We start from the raw sequence: 23,679 nt of genomic DNA on the forward strand, positions 1-23,679 counted from the left end.
GGCATAAGTCTCATCCACATGCATATTTCTCCCACATGGAAATTGATCTATGGTGCTGATTTTTAGAACATGTCAACTTGTGCAGATATTTATTGTGGGTTTACCGCTTTCAATATAGAGCTGTAACTGATTAGCAGAAATTGTAAACATTTCAATTAAAATTCAGATTACAAGTGGCTTCAGAAACTACATTAATGTGACCCTCCAGACCCAGGGACAAAACCTGTCCAGGAAATTGGAGGGGGAGGGAGTAATATTACCTGGGACTGTCCTTTCTCCTGGCTAAGCTACCAATCTGCTTCTTCCTGGAGCCACTCTTCATAATTCCAACATTGGCACAAATTAAGTCAGAAAACTGTCTAACATCCTTCGCACCACACTAAGTAGATCGCGGCAGGGAAAGAGTTCACAGAGGGAGCGCGGCTCCCTCTGTGTCTCCGGCCGGAACTCGCGATGTCATCGCGAGAGCCCGGCCTATCACCATGGCAACAGGACGCCAGACACTGGCGTCCTGTATTGCCTATGCCTGAGATCGCTGTATAAGCGATAAGGCATGGCAGAGCAGTAGCTCTGCCATGCCTTATACCAGCGATCATCAGGGCAGTGGTTAAAGTCCCTCAGAGGGACACAAACAGTGTAAAAAAAACAGAGATTAAAAAAAGAATTTAAAAAAATATTAAAAAAAGAGTAAAAAAAAGCATTTTTTAATGCTTTTTCTCAGATTAGCATAAAAAAAGGTAAAAAAAATAAATAAAATCCCACATATTTGGTATTGTCGCGTCCGTAACAACGCGTACAATAAGTTGCACATGCTTTTGACTGTGCACGGAAAAAAACGCTTAAAAAAACGCTAAAAAACTGAGGCAAAATGCTAATTTTTAGCATTTTGCCTCACTAAAAACGCAATAAAAGTGATCAAAAAAGCCGTATGTACCCCAAAATGGTACCAATAACATCTACAGCTCGTCTCGCAAAAAATAAGCCCTCATAGAGTGCCGTACATCAAAAAATAAGAAAGTTACAGGACTTTGAATGCAGCAATTTAGAAAAAAAAAAAGATTACCCAGAAAAAGGGTTTTTATTGCAGAAAAGTGGGAAAACCTAAAAAAAATGTAAGAATTTTGGTATCGTTGTAACCATACCGGTCCGCAGAAAAAATGGAATGTCTCATTTATGCTGCATGAGTACCGCTGTTAAAAAAAAATAAAAAAAATCTATGGCAGAATTGATGCGTTTTCTCTCCCTGCTATCATTAAAAAAAAAAAAAAAAGGGGGCGGAGCCTGGCCGCGGACTGTGATGGCCGCTTGAGAGGAGCGCTCCGTCACTGAGGCACCGTTCCTGGCTCCAGACAGCAGCTTTTAACAGAAAAATGGGGAAAACAACAAAAGAGAAAGGTGGAGAACAGCTGGGGACCCCTCGGCCAGCCCGTGGACAGACAGATCTCCAGCGGTTCTTGAAAGACCGGAGCTCCCGCTCCCCGCACGCAGCAAGTAAGATGGCGCCGGCAGCAGCTGCAGCACGATCCATAGCGCGGGAAGGTGACAGTTCCTCCGAAGGGGAAGGAGACGAGCCCCTGTCTAAGGGCTTTATGAAGGAGCTGCTCACTAAAACGATGCAGCCGATGCTGGCCGAACTGCTGGAGATCAAGGACGAGGTGAGACACACAGGGAGGAGGGTGGAGGAGCTGGAGGGGGCTGCAGCTAATATCACTACTCACTCCAGTGAATTGGCTGCAGTAGTGAGAGAGCAGCATCTCCAGCTCAACAAGATGATCCTGCTACAGGAAGATGCAGAGAATAGAAGCAGGAGGAATAATGTCAGGATTAAAGGCTTGCCAGAAAAGTGGGAGCAGGACACTTTAATAAAAATTGTGATGGAAGTTTTTGCGGGTTTACTGGGGGCGGAAAGAGCGGCTTCTATCACTATTGAAAGAGTCCACAGAGCTTTAAGAGCGCAACCGGCATCTGACAACCCACCCAGGGACATAATATGCAGGCTGTTAGCTTTTCCGGACACGGCGGCCATCTTGGCTGCTGCCCGCAATTCCAGAAACATAACGTACGAGGGAGCTACGTTGCAGCTATTCCAAGATCTGTCACCCTCCACCCTAGCCAAGCGCAGAATGCTCAGACCGCTGCTACAAGCTCTCAAGGCAAAAAATATACGTTATGCCTGGCTTTACCCGTTCGGCTTGGGGATTTCCCACAGAGGGAAAAGATTGAACATAAGAGCTCCAGAGGATCTCCAGGAGTGCTGGCAGCACTTAGGCTTGGAACCCATGGAGCTTCCTAATTGGCTCCCCATGGCGGAGTTTCCAAGCCTCCCACATCTACCGACTCCAGAGATCTGGCGCAATGTAAACCACACTAAGTCACCAAAGAGTAAGCAGAAAAAGAAAGCCAGAGAAGACACCACCCTGGAAGAAACTTGACTCACGAGTTTTACTCTTTACCCACTTGTTACAGGGGCCTAGTGTCCCATGAGTCCAACTATCTGGAAGTGCCCGACCTTTCCTGGGCCAACCGAACAGGACTTTCTCAAGATTGTTAATAGTTATTCTTTAACACCTTCAAGGACTTATCCCGGTGACGAGGTTCCCACACCTCTAAGTTAGTAAAGAGTTCGTAATGTTGTTGACCCCTCCAAAGAAACTGGAGCCTGATGGTGCCCCTCCGATCAGGCTTTTTACCGTAACTATTGTCTATAGTTAACCAAGATATAATTTCATTGTATCTAACTGTATATCTAATTGATTTGGTAACCCCCCCCCCCTCATACAGGTGGTTTTCCTCCTTCCCCCGAGGCAACCCACCTGTACCTCTGTAAAGAGGTTTATTCATAAGCTTAGCTACACGTAACAAATCTTTGCGTAACTTGATCTGTTGATTTTTCGCATTTTACTGTTCCCCTGTTACCCCCCCCCCCCCCTTTTTTCCTTCCTCCTCCTCTCTTTTTTTTTTTTTTTGCACACCTGCCTACCTGTCCTGGCCTGCCGGACGGCAGCTCTGTCCACATATTGAACTAGGATCGGTTATCCTGTCTCCGTCTTGACTCGGCCACTGAGTGACTGAATAACTAATAAGCTTTCTATTTTCAGAACTTGCTCTCGACCTGCGGCGTCTCTGCTCGGCCTAGCGTCTGCCTTAGCGTCGGACTACACGCATAGTCGACAGCGGGAGCATGGAGGCGATTAAATTCACGTCCTTCAACGTCCGGGGTCTCAACACACCGCAAAAAAGGTACAGTATCTCTCATTTAATCAAAAAATACAAAACAAAAGTATTACTACTACAAGAGACACACTTTAAGCTAACTAATTGCCCCAGCTTGCCGGGTAAACAGTTTCCCCAAGGCTATCACAATTCTCACCCAACATCTGCCTCCAAGGGAGTATCCATACTTTTCCACAAGTCTTTAACTTTTAATCTAAAAGCTAAATTCTCAGATGAGCTCGGCAGAGTTCTGTTCGTAAAAGAAACTTTAAACAACACTAAAATAACAATAGCCAATATTTACACCCCTAACTCCAATCAAGTTACCTGGCTAATAGACAAATTGAACCTGTTGAGGGAATTTGCGGAGGGTCACATTATTTTAGGGGGGGATCTAAACGCTACTCTAAACCCTGTACTGGATTCCTCGACGGGCAGATCCTGGATCCCACAAAAACAAATTAGAAAACTGAATAAAGCCTTACAGGACCTGGGAGTCGTGGACACATGGCGATCTGCAAATCCCTCAACAAGAGATTATACTTACTTCTCACAACTCCATTCTTCATATAATAGACTGGATTATATAATGATATCCCGAGATATATTAACGAAGCTAGAAAAGACTAAAATCGAGACGATCACAGTGTCGGACCATGCCCCTATCCATGCCGATATTAAGATCGGAGGGGATGGCCCGAGGGAGTGGAACTGGAGGCTCAACACCTCATTACTAGACTCGGAGGAAGAGAGGGCGCACCTCTCCAGACATCTATTAGAATATTTCTCACTAAATAGCTCAGAGGATCTGAAATTCCCAGTTATCTGGGAAGCGCATAAAGCGTACATGAGAGGTCTTTTCATTGCATTAGGAACTAAAATTTAAAAAAAATCTCAAGCTGAAATTGATGACCTATTGACTAAAATAGCGAAACTAGAACAAGCAGAGAAACTAAAACAAGCTATAAATAACTGCGAGGAACTAATAAAACTAAGACAAACACTTAAAAATCTCCTAGTAGTCAGGTACAATAAGAAATATCTTTATGTCAGACACATCGCGTATTCACATGGCAACAAGGGGAGTAAGCTCCTCACGTCCCAAAGCAAAAACCAGAAATAATATTGCAGCAATCAGAGACCATACAGGGAAACTGGCTTCCTCCTCCCAAGAGATAGCAAAAAATTTCCAACATTTTTATGCTACTCTATACAACCTTAAGGAAAACGGTTCGACCGAAAACCAAGATAGTAAAGAGAAGCTTATAGATAGCTTTCTAAACACCACCCAACTACCAAAACTAGATGAGCAGGCAGCCAACTCCCTCCTAGACCCCATATCTCTACAAGAAGTGGAAGACATAATTACACAAAGTCCTGCGGGGAAAAGTCCAGGCCCGGACGGCCTCCCAAGTTTATACTACAAATCCTTTAAGGGTATACTAGCACCAAAATTAAGGATCCTGTTTGATGCGCTTATGAACGGAGACCCATTAACAAAACAAGCGCAGGAAGCACACATCACGCTTATATATAAAGAGAAAAAGGACCCGGAACTTTGCAGCAGTTACAAGCCAATATCTTTGATCAACGTTGATATCAAGTTTTGGGCAAAACTGCTAGCAAAAAGATTAGAGAACTTAATCCCCTCTATAATAAATAGTGAACAAATGGGGTTTGTAAAGGGAAGAGAAGGTAAAAATAACTGCTATAGATTATTACACGCCACTAAATACGCCCAATCCAAAAAGATTCCTCTGGTTCTGGTAAGCACTGATGCAGAGAAAGCTTTTGACAGGGTGGACTGGACCTATATCAAGAAGGTACTACACCACTTCAATTTCCCCCCAACATTTATTACAGCGATATTTTCACTTTATCAAGAACCCTACGCTAGATTAAAAATAAATAATTCACTATCTCAACCCTTCGACATAAGAAATGGAACCCGCCAGGGGTGCCCCCTGTCTCCGACCCTCTTTATTTTATCTATGGAACCACTCCTACAGGGAGTAAGGTTGAACCCCAACATAAAAGGACTTATAGTTGGAGACAAAGCCCTACATACTGCGGCATTCGCAGATGATGTAATGTTCATTATCTCAGAACCGGAAACAAGCATACCGAATTTATTAACACTATTAAAAACCTTTGGCGCCATCTCCAACTTTAAAATTAATTTCTCCAAATCCACCATTTTAAATATATCCCTCCCTCCAAACAAATACAAAACGCTTAGCTCCAGTCCACCCTTCAGGTGGTCTAATGCATCAGTGGAGTACCTGGGCATTACAATCACCAAGGACGCCAGGGATTTATATGAAAATAATTTCATCCCATTATTGGCACAAGTGAAACACCTTCTACACGCATATGACATGCCGTTCATTTCCTGGTTCGGCAGGAAGAACGTGCTGAAATCCTATGTCCTACCTAAAATCCTATATAAACTTAGAATGCTTCCGATTGCTCTCCCCAGAGCTTTCTTCAAATTATTGCAATCAGCTTTCTCGGGATATGTGTGGAGACAGAGAAGGCCTCGTCTGGCTTACAGTCTCATGGTGAGAAGAAGGGAGGAAGGAGGTATTGGTCTGCCATGTGTCCACGACTTCTATCAAGCTACACAAATTAATTACTGGATGGAGCTTACATCCACCCAGGGGGACAAGGTGTTACAACTATTAGCAGCAGAAGCCCATGGGAAGACCCTACAGGAGGACCTCTGGCTCCCTGATAAAGGTATCTACAGGTCCAAAAAATATAATCCTCTAATCAGAGGCCCATGTGAGGTTTGGGATAAAATAGGAACATCCTTAGCTCCCTCTCCGTCGCCAGCGACCCCGCTGAATCTAATCGGCAAAGTCCTAGGTAAAACAGTAGATGACACTATTAGAAGCATGTGGAGGGGAGTGACCTCGCTGACACTAGGGGACTTACAGGCCCAGACACACAGAGAAACTCCCGACATAGTAAAATCTCTGCTGCCTAAAACCCAGATATCCGTCATACAAAGAATTCATGCTACGCAAATGATAGAGGAATTCAAGAAAGTACATAGATCCACACGACCAGACACTCCATTTGAAAAACTTCTCAAACAGAACTTCCCCGTCAGCAAAGCAATAACCCTTCTTCGAAAAAAAATTATTGCCCCCCCAGAGATTTACAAACCAAATTTTCTCATCTCCTGGGAAAAAGAGTTGAATATCTCCCTGTCCTCTTCCGACGTTAAAGTAATCTTACAATATGCTTTCGTCGCTTCCCCGTGTGTCTTGCTACAAGAAAGTCACTATAAGGTTCTGGTCCGCTGGTATAAGACCCCTCAGTGGCTATACGCTTATAAATTGGCCCAGCATGATAGATGTTGGAGGTGCGACATGGGAGTCGGCTCCTTTAGACATATTTGGTGGGAGTGCCCGAAAATGGTCACTTTCTGGAAGGAAGTAGAGATAACAATACGACTAATAAAACCAGGTCTCCAGCTGACAGCAGACATAGTACTGCTATGGAGACCCACTTTGTCTTTCCACCCAGCAAGAGATAAATTAGTAACCTTTTTACTTGACGCGGCTAAAGCCCTGATACCAACCCTCTGGCTACAGAAAACCCCTCCAAGCCATACGCAGTGGATGGCAAAGGTAGACTCCATTTGCAATATGGAGGAACTAGCCAGTTGGAATAGAGGGTCGCATGACAAGTTTGATGAGGTTTGGCTCCCTTGGAGGCAGTTGAAACACGGAGGCACACATTGAATTTTAAAAATCCCTAATTCAAGAGAGAGCTGATAGAAACAGGAAGGGGTGTCCCCTCCCTCACGCTTCTCAGGTGGGAGACCTCGGGCGTTGGAGATGTTGAAGATGTTGAAGGTGATGTAGCCACTCGGGATGACAGAACAGGAGGCAGAAAAAGGAATGGTCCATAGAGGCGCCATCAGGGCCTACGGTCCTGCGTTCCGGCTTGGCTGAGTGGAGACGCCGTGGAGAAGAGAGGTAGGCGATAAAACACTTGCAATACAGCCCTACACATGACACCTTCCATCCCCCTCCCCCCCCCAACCCGCCCCCTCCATACCTTTCTACCACACCCTATCCCTACCCCCCCCCCCCTACATCTAACAAGGTTGTCTTCTGGTAATTACATGACTAGTTTGACCGCTCTTGACCCCTCCCCTCATCTGCCATAGACTATACCAGTAGCAATAATTTTAGAGTTTAATTATTTGAGACAAATATGTGGGGAATGAGAGTGGTACGGGATTTCTCCCTGCGAGGAGACAAACTGTTCAAAATGTTTTACCCTGTTTATTTCTTACAAAACCAATAAAAACCTGATTTATAAAAAAAAAAAAAAAAAAAAGTTTTACAATATAGTCTATGTACCCAAAAGTGGCACCGATAAAAACTACAGATCGCCACGCAAAAAACAAGCCCTTATACAGCCGCGTCGACGGAAAAATAAAAAAGTTATGGCTTTTGAAAAATGGAGATGGAAAAATACCAAAAAATCGCTTGGTCCTCAACGCCAAAATAGGCCGTGTCATTAAGGGGTTAAAATCACCTGTATGTACAAATTGACTGACTGTATTCTAAACTGATACCATCATTAGCTCCTTTCTAACACAAACCACAAGAAAGTCATTTTACCTGTTAGTTATCAAATGTAATTTACCACAGTATGTAAGGCCGAAAAAAGACATATGTCCATCCAGCTCAGCGTATGAGGAAGCCAAAAAAAACCCCAATGTGGTAGTATCCAAATTTCTTCATTTAAGGGAAAAAAATTCCTTCCTGACTCCAATCTGGCAATCAGAATAATTCCCGGATCACTGACCCTTCTGAAGTTATTAATGATTATAACGTATAATATTGTATTGCCCTGCGCGCCATACGTTATCTATGCCATATATTACAGTTAGTTGTATTACAGAATGGAAGAAGAGAAAATAACAAGCAATAAAAAAACACCACCCCAACCCATATATATATATATCCATATCCCCCAGGGTTCTGATCACCAAGACATAATAATAATGGTTAAAAACCCCAATATCACTGTAAGATCACTACGAACCAGTGTTTCCCAACTCCAGTCCTCAAAGACACCCAACAGGTCCACTGCCGTGCAGTGTTCAAGCTACTAAGAGCAAGTGAGTGTCTGCAGAGTCTTTTGTCCACCTCCGGTGTGTCTGTCCAGGAGCGGAGTTGTGCAGATAACTCAGCCTGTAGGTCCAATTTCATCTTGTATCCCGGTGTGTGTGTGTCTGTCCAGGAGCGGAGTCATACAGATAACTAGGACTGTAGGCCTGGTGTCATCCTGCGTTCTCCTCCCTAACCTTCCTCAACTGTTCTTCCTGCACTGGTGTGTGAAAGAAGTAAAGTTTTAGTCACTGCCTGTTCCCAGTGATTGAGGTATTCAACTATAACTGTTTGTGGACAACTAACAGTGTGAAGGAATGGTGGCGTCACGAATGACAACTTCGTCAGTCTACTACACCACTATACAGGTAACTGCTGTCCCAGCGTTGCCTGTAAGAGGCCTAGCGATGCCTTGGATCTGGCTGTACGCGTCCCTCTGGGGAGGAGTTTGGTAGAGCCACCGTGACAAGTGTCATCCCCTCATTGTGAGCCTCATGGCTTGGTCGCTGCAGGACGTTACACAACTATATGGGATGGCGGTTGCAGGTTTGTGGCAAGAACAGCAGCTTCTCCAAGTAATATGTTATTCCCCCGTCTGTACAACTTAAATAAAAAATTAGCTAACCCGACTCCAATATAAAGGCTGTTATAGATGTGACATGCCACAGATTTATTACTAACTTTCATCACGGCTTATTACTTATTACAACTTATTATTAATTACCCCGATTTTGCAATTTTTAGAAATATAACATATTTGACTCTAGTGTACAGATTGATTGATATATAGGCCTCACAAATGTAGGAGCACCTTGCAGATTTTGGTCTGGCTTGAGGGTTTCTGTACTTGGATTGGGGAACTATCCAAGTAACTTGAAGCTTCTGGGCCCCAATGCAAAATCTGTAACAGGGCCCCCAACTATAATGCTTTATTCATAGCACTGAGCTCTCTTTATGGAGAAGAGAGGTCTTATGGGCCCCCTAAGGCTCCTTGGCCCGGGTGCAACTGCATCCCCTATAGTTATTGCCCTGGGTGCTACTAGGGCCAAGTATAGTTGTCAATAAAAAAGACAGCTCTCTTGTCCTTATACTTGATACACAATACCATGTTGCTCATGATGCTGCACTTGCACCCTTTGAGTGTTTACTCAAGCGGTTTCTTAGGGAAACTGTTTTTTTTTTTTTTCCTTACACTAACATATGCCGCAGTATTTCTGGAAGAGAGGAAGTTGATTAGTGGGTTGCAGCTTTGGTAGCTCAGATCCACAATATCCCACAGTATTTTTTGCCGGATCAGCAGGCGTACATCCACTCAACCACAGATTAGTTTGACTTTGGACCAAATCTTGAAGCAACAAATAAGATACCCCAGTTATCATTGTTTAATTTTACCAGTTGCGATGTAGGTTCGCTGCAGGGTCCCCAGGCCGTGACCCAGGAGGCGCTCCCAATATTGTGGCAGTTGACGCTACTTCAGGGCCTAGTCAATCAGTCCAGTTCAGGGCAGACAGCACACTTCAGCATGAGCAACAAGCAAGAGGACGGGTCATAGAGAACAGGTTCAGAATGGTAAATCAGGCGTCAGACAGTAGCATAGTCAGTATAACAAGCAGGAGTGGAGATGCAAATAAAGTGAGGAATAGCCAAAGTCATAAAACCAGAGAATTAGAACAAAATTGATTACATCTAGTGAGACCAAAATGCTTACAATACTCAAGCACCCTTTATAAGGTTAGGATGCCTGATATATCCATAGGTGAGAGGCTATTGAAGGGCTAATAGCCCTTTGACAACACGGCTGGGTGCGTGCATGCACCCTTCGGCCAGCATTCACAGCTAAAGTGGACGCCAACGTGTAAAAAGAACGCGAGGCGTCTGCGTGCTTCAGCTGCCGGGAAGGGTTACTCAGCGGCCACTCGTAACATTTTTCCACTAGTTCCCAGGAAAGAGTACATTCTAAGGGGTCAGTTCTGGCATCCTTCCCTTCATAAATACTAAATCTGTTGGGGTACTCTGATGTACTCTTGTACAGCTTATATATCTTCAAGCCATACCTTGTCCTCTTACTTGGTGGAATTGAAGGCTCCCTTAAAATTATACTATTAACTAGTCTATGGAAATTAACTTCTCAGTGGTGTATGTTTGGGCAAGCTGGGCACAGAAGAGGCGAGAAATGTTCTAAATTTACCTTGGCACTAAATGGTTAAATTATCTTTAGGCCTTTTTTTATTATTAAATAAACAGTATGTTGTGCTTTAATACATTTATGTTTAGTTTGAACAGAGATAGAACAATTTTATGGATGAAAATTACTACCCTCTTGGGCCACTTCTTGCTTGGATACAAGATGTGATATGGGTGGGCATGGAGGCTCTAGTACCCTGTGGGGCAGTGTGCCACTCCACAGCAAAGGCAGGATTGAGGCGCTCACCCCGAGGTCTCCAGACATGAACGTGGCCGTCATTAGTGCCCAAACTAGACCCGGATTCATTATTGAACACAACCCAGTTCCACTCCATAGCTGTACAGTTTTGTACATATAATGGGCCACGTGAGACCAAATGTCCTTCAGCAAGCCACCTGGAAATAGATCCAACAGACTCAGGGGCCTGTAACAATTGTGCCAGCTTTCTCTGGATAGTGGACAATGAAGTAGTTGGACGATCAGACAATACTATCTACTGTTGAGGGCGTCCTGAGCCAAGTCCTCACCAAAAGCTAACAAACTTTTTCTGTAATAGGAAACAAAAGCTCCCAAGGACTAAGCAAAAGCATCCATAAAGGCTGATCAGGAAAATGGATATGACTGGTCAAAAATGTGCATGGGATAATGGGAAAAAATTGTGGCATTTAACAATCAGCCTTAGCTGTGATTGGTGAGTCAGCATAGATTGTACAATGCAGCGACCACTGAGGTCAAACCATGGTGATTAATCCCTGGGCAATGAGCAGTGAAAGGTTGTCACAGCTCTATCATGATACCTGTTAAAATAGTAATATGTACTACCATATAACGCCCTGTACCATTATAACACCTTGCATAAACTACCTTCCCACCATGATGTTTCAATATGTGTTAGGACAAACAAGGGTTAAAGGGCTTGTCCAAATAAATCCTCCTGTCCAATCTGACAATGGGCATGTAGAGAGGCAAATAAAAAAATGGGTGGTTCAGGTTGCCTTCCTCTGGATCAACATTGGGGGGGTGGGGGTGGCAATACGCTCAATTTGGTGGTCATATGTCTTATTTCAGCTTACACACTATGCTAATGCCCAGCGAGTATCATGCATTGGTCTGATTAATTAGAATGGGACAAGACTTTCTCACTGGGAGCCTGATGTATGCCTCAGCACCCTAACACCCAGCATACAGTTGTGCACAACAATTTTATATTGGGCTGGAGAGTAAGTCTGGGCAATACCTGTTTATTACTACAGCCAACTCAGCTACTAAATATGGGAGTGGACTTATAGCTGGCATAGATAATTTATAAATTTGGATAGGGGGGAGCCCAGGGTGGCAGTACCAATGTGGTTCACTGATGGATATGCAGGGCAACCCGCCGAATTATCATGGCGTCATTAATAGGTTGCTGGTCTGCATGGTGAACTACATATATCAGAATGGTCTGGCACCCTGTATCCACTATGTGTGGGAGTTTACACCAAGCATCCACCCCCCTCATTATCAGGAGGCAGTGTGAGTGGGTGTTTTATCGGTGTCTTGCACAGGTATCATTGGCTCCCCCATTTGGTAGTCAGCTACATGCATGATGAGAGGATGCATCTATATGCCCTCCTCAGTCAGTAAGTAATGGCCATTTTTCTGTGATTGTTTTTAATTCTTGATTTCCCCTTCTGTGATGCATTTATATTAGTGTAGGGACCCACTACAACGCGAGGAACCGTGAAGTGGTTAGTGGACTCATGTATCTTGGCCAACATTCAACCAATGCCTTGCATTTATTATCTATCATTCACATGCAGCATGGCATTAAGACTCCAGGGGGAGCCCAGGGTGGCAGTTCCAATGTGGTTCACTGATGGATATGCAGGGAAACCCGCCGAATTATCATGGCGTCATTAATAGGTTACTAGTCTGTATGGTGAACTACATATATCAGAATGGTCTGGCACCCTGTATCCACTATGTGTGGGAATGTACACCAAGCAGCCACTCCCTCATTATCAGGAGGCAGTGTGAGTGGGTGTTTTATCGGTGTCTTGCACAGGTGTTATTTGCTCCTCCATTTGGTAGTCAGCTACCTGCATGGTGAGAGGAGGATGCATCTATATGCACTCCTCAGTCAGTAAGTAACGGCCATTTTTCTGCGATTGTTTATAAATTTGGATAGAGTTTTTCTATAAAACTAATATAAATGTATTTCTCAAGGTTTAGCGTTGAAGACGTAGGTCGGCAAATAGTGCCAAAATTGTGTCAGAAGATATAACGCCTATGATTCACTCACCACAACATGAAATATACTTACTAGAGGACATAAATGATTATATTTTGAGAGTTACCTACTGTGGCCACTGCATACTGGGTGAGGTTTTTACGTTGTAAAGAGGAGCATGCTCTCCATGTATTGGTTTTAGGTAAATACATATACAATTCTTGCTCTTCTTTTTCATGTTTTCCACCAAGGACATACAATGTCTCATATGTTCTGCTGGTTGACATCCCTTTACCCATGGAGCGCCATGTAATGGGCGGGTTGCTATTCAAGGTTTCTAAAAGCCTGAAGTAAGTATTTTGCCCTTTTGATCTTTGAATTCGTTTGACAAGAACATCCAGGAAAGTGAGGCTGAGGAATGCAGGTCTCACCAGTGCAACCAACTCTTCAAAATTCTTCTCTCTCATGGTGTCCCTTGTGACCCATTTCATAACAGCTTCAAACACGAGGTCTTCGCTCGACACATACAAATCGTCAGTTTGTAGCAGCACTTTTAGACTTTCCTTTTCTAGCTGACTGAATGCATCATCATAGTCATTCGTAAGTTCAGGTAAGTGGGTGACAGCGACATTAACAGCAGCTTCATAAAGATTTGTATATCCGTATTGCTGGGAGTAAGACATCATATCCAAGCAGTTGGAGACTTTTAATTCATGGACTAGAAATGCAATGCAGAACTGCTTAGCATGTCGCAAATCGAGAAAATCTGCTGTTTCCAGGAGATCTGAGACATTTTCTTTGTTTACTTCCATACTCCCATTTTTTACAAAGTCCAATAAAGTCTGAAAACATTCCTGCTTTACCCCATTGAGATGAATGTGACTTAAAGTACTCTCTTTGAATCCTCCGTAAAACATTATTTGGAAATAACTACTTTCTGCTGCTAACACAGATTTCTCCACCTGGAAGAGTTTTCTATCAACTTCAAGAATGACTTCATCCAACTCATCCATTTTTGACAATGTTGTTTATGGCATGCTACTGAATAGGACAACTAATTAATGTAACTATAATGTTCAACATTAGGAAAATGAAAGATTTTCTTAAGCTCAAAGCTACAAAAAACTCACTGCTCCAAACCACAGCAATATCTCCGCTCGTTGAGAAAGTTCCCCATTCTTCATGTCCTACTCCTTCCTGTAGAGAAACCGAGCTTCCAAAACACGGTGACTTGTAAAGTCTGAAGAGGCATGTAAGCTCCGGCTGGGAATATTGGATTGTCAGCTGTTCCAAAAATAGTCTGCTTTTCTAACTTCTGTTCCTGTCCTTCATATTTCAGAAGAATCATTTAATGGGAGAAGTCACCTTAGCTTAGAACTAAACATGAATATAATCAACCAATTAAACTGCACTTGTGATTAATGAACTGCATTCACAGAATCCATTTATTCATAGTTAACATTACTGCAACTTATATCATTTGTGCCAAAAAAGAAGTTAAGATTGGTGCAATGAAATTAGCATGGGGGACAAAAGGGAATATCTGTTTTGGAGCAGGGCTAGGTCAACAGTGGACTGAACTCTAAGTACAAAGGTGCGTTCACGTCTCTCTAAACCGAATCTACACAATAACAAATAGCACTTACAATCAGGCACGTACCTAAAGGCTCAGGGGCCCAGGTGCAAAAGTTCAGCTCGGGCCCTCCCGAGCCCTTTTCCCCCCTCACCCTGTACCTATGCCTGAGGGCCAATGTCCATGTGTTGATTCTATTTATAAAAGCTGCGCGTTGCACTCACACGGGAGATCCGTGCGTCTTGCTGCCCATAGGGATGCATTAGCATCAGTAGGGCAGCCAAAAGCATGCAGATGGGATTCCTTCCCGGAGTGCGGGTCACACGCACAGGAAGAAATCGCAGCATGCTCCATTTTTCTGCGGATCTGCTGCACGGACGGCTCTTGTGGCTTCCATTAAAGCCTATGGAAGCCGTTCGTATCCCCGGCACAGCCGCAGCTGTTTTTATGCTGTGTCGCGGACACACGGGAGATTTTTAAAAAAATTGGTATGCATGCGGCACGCTGCCGGCATGCCAAGCACGTCCACCGACCGGAAGAAAGAAGATCCGGCCAGCACAGAGGGGAGCCCCGCAGCATCCGGAGAGGTGAGTGTAATGTATTTTCCATCTCCATGTCCGCGGGCATGTACAGATTTCACTGCGGGATTCAGCAGCCCGCTCCACCTCCATGCCGGCAGCACTGTGAACGAAGCCAGTGATATTCGCTGTAATAACACAGATCAAGCTTCACTGGGACGTGCTGCGAGCATCATTTGCCCAACATCTAAATGGGGCATAAATGAAGGACCTGGCAGCTTAAGGATTCACTTTTGCAGTCACTTGGTTTCCCTACTGATAAAGAAGGCCTTATCTGATTATTCTGTGAGGTGAGACTTATGACAGTGTTAGGAAGCCCACATGTATGTAATTAGGGGTCTCTTAACTAAAAGATGCATAAGACGATTCAGACAAATGGAGTGAGATTAGGGCCTCATTCACACAAGCGTGTGCTATCTCACGCTGGCCGCACATGGTTGAAAATAGGAATAGAGAAGAATAGCCATGATCTAATTCCGAAATTAATTAGATTCGTCCATTCACATGAGCGTATTGGGTTAAAAAATAACCCTGCAACACGGAATTCCGTTAATCGCCAGAATGTCTTCTATTAGCTTAAATAGCTAAAATAAAGCCAGCTGTCTTCTTTTCCTGGGGTCAAATGCAGGTAAACTCCCTCCCCCTCCCTTTTTTCTCAGCTCCTATAGGATTACATGGGAGCCTCCAGCATTTTTCGTCAAAAGATAAGGCAAGACCTATCTGAGGTTATGAGAAAAATCGGTGACCGAAAACGGTCATCGATTTGACGATTGCACAGCACGATTTTTTCACGTGGCCGATGTGAATGAATGCATTGGAATCCAATGCTTCACATTGTAGTGATTTTCGGCCGGCGTTTTATCTTGGCAAAATAGTTGCGTAAAAATGCTCATGCAAATGAGGCCTAAAACTCTTGTAGTAAAGGGAAGAATTCAGCTCTTTGTTATTAAGGTGTATTCACAAGAAAATATGGTTTATATTGTTGTGTATGTCTCTTTTGTTGATATCTTTCTTGATATCTTGGATGTCTTTATATGTATTTTCACTTTTTATTACTTTTAAGAAAACCTAAATAATAAGTGAACCCATTTATTTTCCAAGTGGAACTTTTTTGTTGTATTTACACTCATTTAAAAAGAACTGGTTGTAACCCCAAACTTTCCAGAAAAAATGTTTGAATAGTACCAACTACTGTTTCTATAGAACAGTCTTTCTGTGTCCACCTTAGTAAGTGTGTCAGGGTGCACATACATACTCAGTCTTGCATTTTTCTCTTCTCCACTGGGTATACGCAGGGATTCCTGGTTTGGTAAGTTGGCTGCTTCTGACGCTCCGACATTCTCACTTCTTCTCAGTAGAGATGGCAATCAAGTGCAATTGCAATAACGCTTTATCACTCTCTTATCACTTGCTCAGCAGCTCCTCTGATGAGTAGAGAAGACGCTGAAGCTTTAGAATCAACAGTTCACCAAACCAGGGAGCCCTATGTGTACTTGGTGGAGCAGACAGGTGAAGCAATACTGAGCATCCATGTCTTTTCACCCTTACAGAATACCAGGGCAGTTCAGGATTATTATATAGTGTTTTACAATATTGAAAAAACTAACCCAATAATGAAGAGTTCGAACTTTTTAGACCCGAATATAAAAATAACTTTTTTAGAGGCTCAAATACTTAGGTTTATTAGCCATTGACCTCTCAACAAGAGAGGAAGAATTGGTTAAAGTCTCCTGGGCCCAATGGGTTTATCTCATTATTTACTTCCCATCAAGCTAATGGTATTCTTGAACAGTTCATTTGCCAAATTCCGTTTCTATGTCCTTGTGTCTTGAGTTCCCAAAGTATGTGTTGCATAGTCATGTTTGTATGTCATCTGCATGTAATAAATAAATAATCAATTCAGAAGGCAGTGTGAAGAGTTACAATGCTGTCATCTAGTGCTCTCAGGGGTAATGCTAGGGTCTTATAGGATCAGAGTCACAAGCACAAAGTTATTTAATTAGGGCCCCTGGTTATGGCTGATGTTTCTTATCTTCTCCTGCCATCTGACTTGGCTAGCGCTATGTCCCTTGTGTCAACTATGTCAGATGCCACATAATTTCTCCCCATACTCTGGCTGTCACTGCTGCCCAAATTGTGCGTGTGTGCTTGGGTTGCTTCTTAAAAGGTCAGCGCACACATGGCTTTCCAGGTCAATCTTGATAGGCTGCAGTCCATTTAAGTTACCCACCCTCACTGGAGCGTGCCAGAGAAAGTATTCTCCTATTCTTTTCAGGTGCTTTAGCGCTTCTGTCTAGACACATAGTTTTTAGTGTTTGTATCTGATCTCAGTTTTTGTTCCCTGCCTGTCCTACTTGGCTTTCCCAGTTTCTCCTCTCCTGACCTCAGCATGCTAATTAACTACAATTCTTCTGTCTGTGTAGCATTTCAGGTGCTAGGTTGGAGCCGTGAGTGTAGTCGCCATGCAAGACCAGAGAGTAGTCAGGAGGAAGCCAGAGGTCGTTAACAGGTAGTAATGGTTTGCAGTACAAATGGAGGAGGCGGGTGGCATTGTCAGGAGGAGAGCCAGAGGTTGTTAACAGGTAGTTGCAGTTTGCAGGAGAGGAGCAGGTTTAGGAGATGAAGTTTAATCAAGGCAGTGTAACACAATAATCACGTCCTTTAATGCATGAAGGGACAGGGACAGGTTTATCTAGTTGGCTAACTGGGGAAGGAACAGGACATGGAGTGGACTTAGATAGGGAAACACGGAACCAGGAACAAGAGACAAGGGATGAGGAACAAGGTATCAACACTCAGGGGAGCTATACAGCATGCTGAACAGCTTAATGACTGCTTCTTGACTACACAAGAAATCTGCCTGTCCTGACCTTGCCTCTGTTCCTCCTCTGTCTATACCCTTCAATATCACATTATGCAAGACTTCTCTTATGCTGCAATGACACCTACCTCAAGTGCTGTTTTATAAATACTTGGAACAACAATCAGATAGACGATCATGGATTGGCCAGAAGCCTATGGTCAGACAAGGCTTAATGGAGATGTAGCAGAATCAGGAAACCAAGTAACAGGACTATGTAGAAGATAGGCAGGTACCATGCTGGACAACGCTGGGTCACTAAAGGCAACCTGATTTAGCAGTCACACAACTAGGATCAACTGTGTAAATACTCAGGCAAGGCCTGACTATGTCCAAAGACACAAATAAAGTAGGTAATGAGTTTATTAGGAAAAACTGTGGCAACAGAGACCAAATACCAGGGAGAGATAACCACTGCATTGCCACAGTGGACCATGCTGTCAAAACGTGCTTGTCCTGGCCAAGTGGCATATAAGGAGGACCTTATATGAGATGCAGATGGACAGCGCCAAAAAGGACAACAGCCAATAGCCATATGATTGCCGCAGTATGTGACAGTACCTCCCATCAATGTGTCCCCATAGAGCTAGCTTAGTGGGCACTGGACCTAGAAATTCAGACTCTACTGACATCAGATTTGAAAATGCAGGATGCTCAGTGGACACTGGCAGCAGACTGGGCACAATAAAATACTCAGCAGAAACTGGCAGCAGACTGGGCACAGCAGGATACTGGTGGATCCCAGCAACAGCTCTGGTTCTAGTGCAACCAGACTTATCCAGACCTTTTGTGGTGGAGGTTGATTTCTCAGAAGTTGGGGGTTGGGTAGTGCTTTCTCAGGGAACTGTTTTGCTGCAAAATCTTCATCCTTGTGTATTTTTTCACATAAATTTTCTACTACTTAACAAAATTATGATATTGGTGACAGAGAGCAGTTGGCATTTAAGTGGACTTTTGAGAAGTGGCGCTATGTCCTCGAAGGGGCTCAGTACAAGGTGACTATTTTTACGGACCACTAAAATCTTAGAGTCAACAAAAAGACACACGCACGGTGGACACTATTTTTCTTGGGTTTCATCTTTATGGTTACATATCGTCCTGAAAGTAGAAATGTTAAGGCGAGTGCTCTTTCCGGGAGTTCCTGCACCCATTCTTTCTGAGGGAGTTGTGGTGTCGGCAATTTCACTGGATTTGGAGGAGCAGCTCCGTAAAGCGCAGGATTTAGCCCCGTCTAGCCTTTCGACGGGAAAGTTTTTTTGTCCCTGTTCATCTGAAACTGTAGGTGCTGTCTGAAGTACATACTTGCATGTTAGCTGGTCATCTAGAGATTAATAATACCCGAAAATTACAGGAATTTTCGGGTGGTTGTCATTACGACGAGATGTATTCTGTTTTGTCTCTTCTTGTGAGGTTTGTGCCAGAACAAAATCACCTCGTAACCCTCCTGCCTTTATCTGTTAAACTGGACTCATTTGTCTATGGATTTTATTATGGATTTGCTGCCTTAAATAAAAATAAATCTTGTTATTTGTATAGCGCCAACTTATCCTGCAGCATTTTCAGGTAATTTATTTATTACCCCCCACCAAGCTAGGTACACATTTTACCAACCTCAAAAGGATGGAAGGTCAACCTTGAGCGGAGATTGAACCTGCAACCTTCAGGTCGAGAGCAAGAGCCTATTTCTGCTGCCTTTATGCTCCACACCACACAAGGCTCACATAAGGCCTTCTGAGGCTAACACTGTTATCTGGGTTGTGATTGGTTTAGCAAAATGGGTCATTTTGTGGCTCTTCCCGGTCTTCCTAATGCTAAATCTTTGGCTAGATTGTTCATTACTCATATTGTGAGATTACACGGTTTACCATTGAATATCGTCTCCAATTGTGGGATCCAGTTTGTTTCCAGATTCTGGCGTTTTGTTTGCTCTTGGTTGGGAATTCAGCTCTCTTTTTCCTCAGCATATCATGGGACGTTGCCTTTCATTTGTAATTTTGGGTTCCATCCATGGTTTGGTCCCTTTTCTCGGATGTGCCAGAGAAGAATGAGTCCTCCTCTAACATTGAGGCGGTTTGGGAAAATATTCAGAAGAATCTGAGGGGACAGATTTCTTGGTGGGAGACTTGGTTTGGGTGTTGACTAAGAACATAAAACTCAAACAAGTTCTTCAAGTTTGGTCCACGATTTATCGATCCTTTCAAAATCATAGAAAAAAATTAATCCTGTATTATTTTCTTTGCAGATTCCCAGATTGATGAGAACAACTAATGTGTTTCACAAATCTCTCTTAAAAAAGTTTGTTGATTCAGGAAATGGTTCAGTGGCGCAGTTATGGTCCCGAGGAGAGGACATAGGTACCAGCTACAGATGTCTATGCGTACCGGCTTATAAAAAGATTTTCATAAACTGAGTCCGAATCAACCTGGTCCTAAGGGTTGTGGGGCCCATTCTAAAAGGGGAGGCACTGTTGTTGCAGTTCTGGGATTGCTTCCCTGCTAGATGTCTTCTGGCTCTAGTGGGAATAATATAGGTGAGACGAGACATGCTTGGTCTAACTTGTGGGCATTTTGTCAGGGCCATTTAGCCTGGGCTGGGTGCTGTTTATTTTCAGTCATCCGCTGGTTGTAGAGAAAGCCAGAAGCTTGGAGCTGGTTCCCCTGGTTACCTGTGACTACAAAAACCTGAGTACAACAGTTTATATTTATTTCATCTTGTTTTCCGTGTTATTCACCTATCCCTTATAGGGTTAACTAGTGGTCAAGGTACGTGGTCAGGTTCGTCCTTGTCAGGATTGGTTATCTGCGGTTAAGCAGGTCACTTCCCTGGGTTTAGTTTATTAGGGAGAGTTTGTTTCCTTAGTGCGGTTGTCTTTATTTCTTTTCTACTGTTTTGGTGTGCAGTAGCGTAGTTTCAGGTTAAGTATCCATCGCATCCCGTGCAGACGTGACGGTAGCATTCTGCAGTTCTTTGGGTTTGATGAACATCAATGAGACTTCCTCCTAGATTGATTTACGCCACATATATCATGGATGCAAAGTATAATGTTGTTTTGCTTTTCTGTATCTTGCTGTATTTGTTTGTAACCCTTCATCTTATACAGTATGTCTCTTTTGCTGATATCTTTTTTTAATATATTGGAAGTATTTATATATATTTTCACTTTTTATTACTTTTAATAACCTGATTACTATTTGGCCTGCGTGTGTGTGAACACATTTATACTTGCAGTGGAGCTTTTTTTTTTATTTACACTCATTTAAAAAGAAGTGGTTAGAACCCTGAACATTTCAGAAAAAATGTTTGACTAGCGCCACCTGCTGTTTCAATTGAATAGTCTGTGTCCACATTAGTAAGTGTGCCAAGGTGGACATACATACTCAGACTTGCAACTCTCTCTGTTCCACAGGTTATGCAGAGGGATTCCCGGTTTGGTAAAGGGGCTGTTTCTGAAGCTCCCTCGTCACTTCTTCTCAGTATAGATGGTGAACAAGTGCAAACCTGATTTGTTAATTATATGCTTCATGACTGCTGTGTAGTCATCTACCTATATGACATTCTCTTTTTTTTCTCCAGATCTGACTACACATTGCAAGAAAGTACTTTTTAACAATACAAGTAAGAATGATTTTCGAGGGTTCCGTACAGCCCCCTGCGATAAGATCGCAGGGAGCTGTGCTGGTGTCGTGGCAGCCAGGAGACTTCTGAAAGGCCCCAGGGATGTCTTAGCAGAATGCCTATCAAGCCATGCCTGTGGGGTGGCTTGATAGACTGCCTGCCCGATCGCAGTGTAATATAATGCTATGACATTACATCATACTGCAGGAGCGATCAAAGCATCGCAAGTTCTTGTGGGGACTAAAAAAAAAAAGTAGAGATAAGATCAATAAGGTTTTATTAATTTGTAAAAATAGATAAATAATAAAAGTGGGGAAAAAAAATCCCTTTTGCCATATTTATAATAAAAGAATATAAATAATAAAACAAAAATATATATTTGGCATGGCTGCGTCCATAAAGGTCTGATCTTTCAAAGTAATGCATTATTTACTCCGCACAATGAACATCATCAGAAAAAAAAAGGAGCGCCAGAAATGTGCTTTTTTTGTTCATCCTGTCACCAAAAAAAAAAAAAAATACAATAAAATGTGATAAAAAAGTCATATGTATTCTAAAATGGTACCATCGCAAACTACAGGACATCGCACAAAAAAATGAGCCCTCGCACAACTATGTCAACGGAAAAATAAAAAAAGCTATTGCGTGCAGAAGATGGCGGTTGAAAATAACTTAAAAAAATTAAATATCTTAAAAAAAAAAAAAATTTTAAAATGCAAGTAGTACAGCAAAAAAAAAAAAATTATACAAGTTTGGTATTGTAGTAATTGTACTGACCCATAAAGTTATCATGTCATTTTTGTTGCAGTTTGTGCGCCGTAGAAGCAAGATGCACCGAAAAATTGTGAAATTTCATGTTTTATTTTTCATTTTACTGCCTTTATAATTTTTTTAAAAGTCTTTAGTACATTATATGGTACATTAAATATTACCATTGAATAATACAAATCAGCCCGCAAAAAACAAGCCCTCATACAGCTAGGTTGATGGATAAATAAAGGAGTTATGATTTTTTAAAAGGGGAGGAAAAAATGAAAATGGAAAAAAAATTAAGGGGTTAATGAAAATGTATATGCACATTATAAAATATATAGTATATAAAATGGACAAACAAATATTTGCGGAGAATGGAAAAAACTGTACAAGAGAAAGATCGTTTGTTGAAGATTTTCCCTGACCCACTCCCTGTGGACTGAGAGCAACAAAACTAAGCCTCGTTATTAGTTCTTCTCTACACGTTCTTCGCCACCTAGGGACACACACTTCTCCCATCTCTTTATGCAACTGTAAACACCTCGCTTGTAGAAGTCAACAGATTGCTTCAAAAGCCACGTTGTGGAAATCAGAGTCTTACCATCTGGAAAATGCTTGCCCTTGGAGAAAGGTAGAAGTCCGATGGTGCGAGGTCGGGTGAACAAGGGGGATGCAGTAGAATTTCATACCCACAGCAGCGTGCTTCCATCTGGGCAACATGCGAGTTGGGGGCATTGTCTTGCAGAAGGCAGACAGCTTTGGTGAGCATGTCACATCTCTTGGTTTTGATGGCCTCCCACAATTTCTGCAGCAGTGAAGCATAGTATGCCCAAGTAATGGTGGCACTCTTTGCTAGGAAATCCATCAAGACTACTCCGTGCTGGTCCCAAAAGAGTGCGAGCATGACCTTCCCTGCCGAGGGTTGGGCAAGTGCCTTCTTTGGAGGAGGTGAGTCCGGATGCTTCCATTGCATCGACTGGATTTTAGTCTTCAGATCATTTTCATCCTGTGTGATCAGTCTGTTGCAAAAGTCCTCCTAGTTTCCATGGCCCATCGGCAAAAGAGCTCCTGCTTCTGGAAAGGTGTGAGCAGCTGGGGAACCGAGGGAGCCGATACCTTATGCATATGAAGATGGTCTTGGATGATTTTTTTACACAGACTCCACACTAATGGTCTTGGATGATTTTTTTACACAGACTCCACACTAATCTTGACAATTTGGGCTAGATTGCAAATGGTTACGTGGCGATTTTCCAAAATGGCAGCCTCCACTTGCTGGATGGTGTGTTCATCGAAAGCAGAGAGGGGTCGCCCTGGAATTGGAGCAGTTTCCACTGAGGTCCTACCATATGTAATTGACGATGCCAGTTCTTGACATCATATGATGGGGGATTTCTCCCCATAAACCTCTTTCATCTCATCGGACGTCTTCCTTGGTGTGCGGCCTTTCAACTTGATGACTGTTCTGCGTTCTACTAGGCCCGTTATCAGACCTTGCACCATTTCAGCACCTGTAAAAGACTTATCAGCTCAGAGTTGCAAATTGACCCCTAAC

At 43.0% G+C, this 23,679-nt stretch overlaps 1 protein-coding gene across 1 annotated transcript in view; it reads right to left on the bottom strand.

Annotated features, from left to right (window-relative positions):
• The window catches only part of LOC136573650 (kelch-like protein 23), a 33,860-nt gene extending 19,910 nt beyond the window's left edge, over window positions 1-13,950 (bottom strand). The window contains exon 1 of the mRNA XM_066574912.1: window positions 12,873-13,950. Within this exon, the coding sequence (XP_066431009.1) occupies window positions 12,873-13,758 (886 nt within the window). The 5' untranslated portion in view covers window positions 13,759-13,950. The remainder of the gene's footprint in view (window positions 1-12,872) is intronic.
• Between the last annotated feature and the right edge of the window lie 9,729 nt (window positions 13,951-23,679).

The sequence above is a fragment of the Eleutherodactylus coqui genome, chromosome 7, assembly GCF_035609145.1.
Source record: "Eleutherodactylus coqui strain aEleCoq1 chromosome 7, aEleCoq1.hap1, whole genome shotgun sequence".
NCBI classification, from domain to species: domain Eukaryota; kingdom Metazoa; phylum Chordata; class Amphibia; order Anura; family Eleutherodactylidae; genus Eleutherodactylus; species Eleutherodactylus coqui.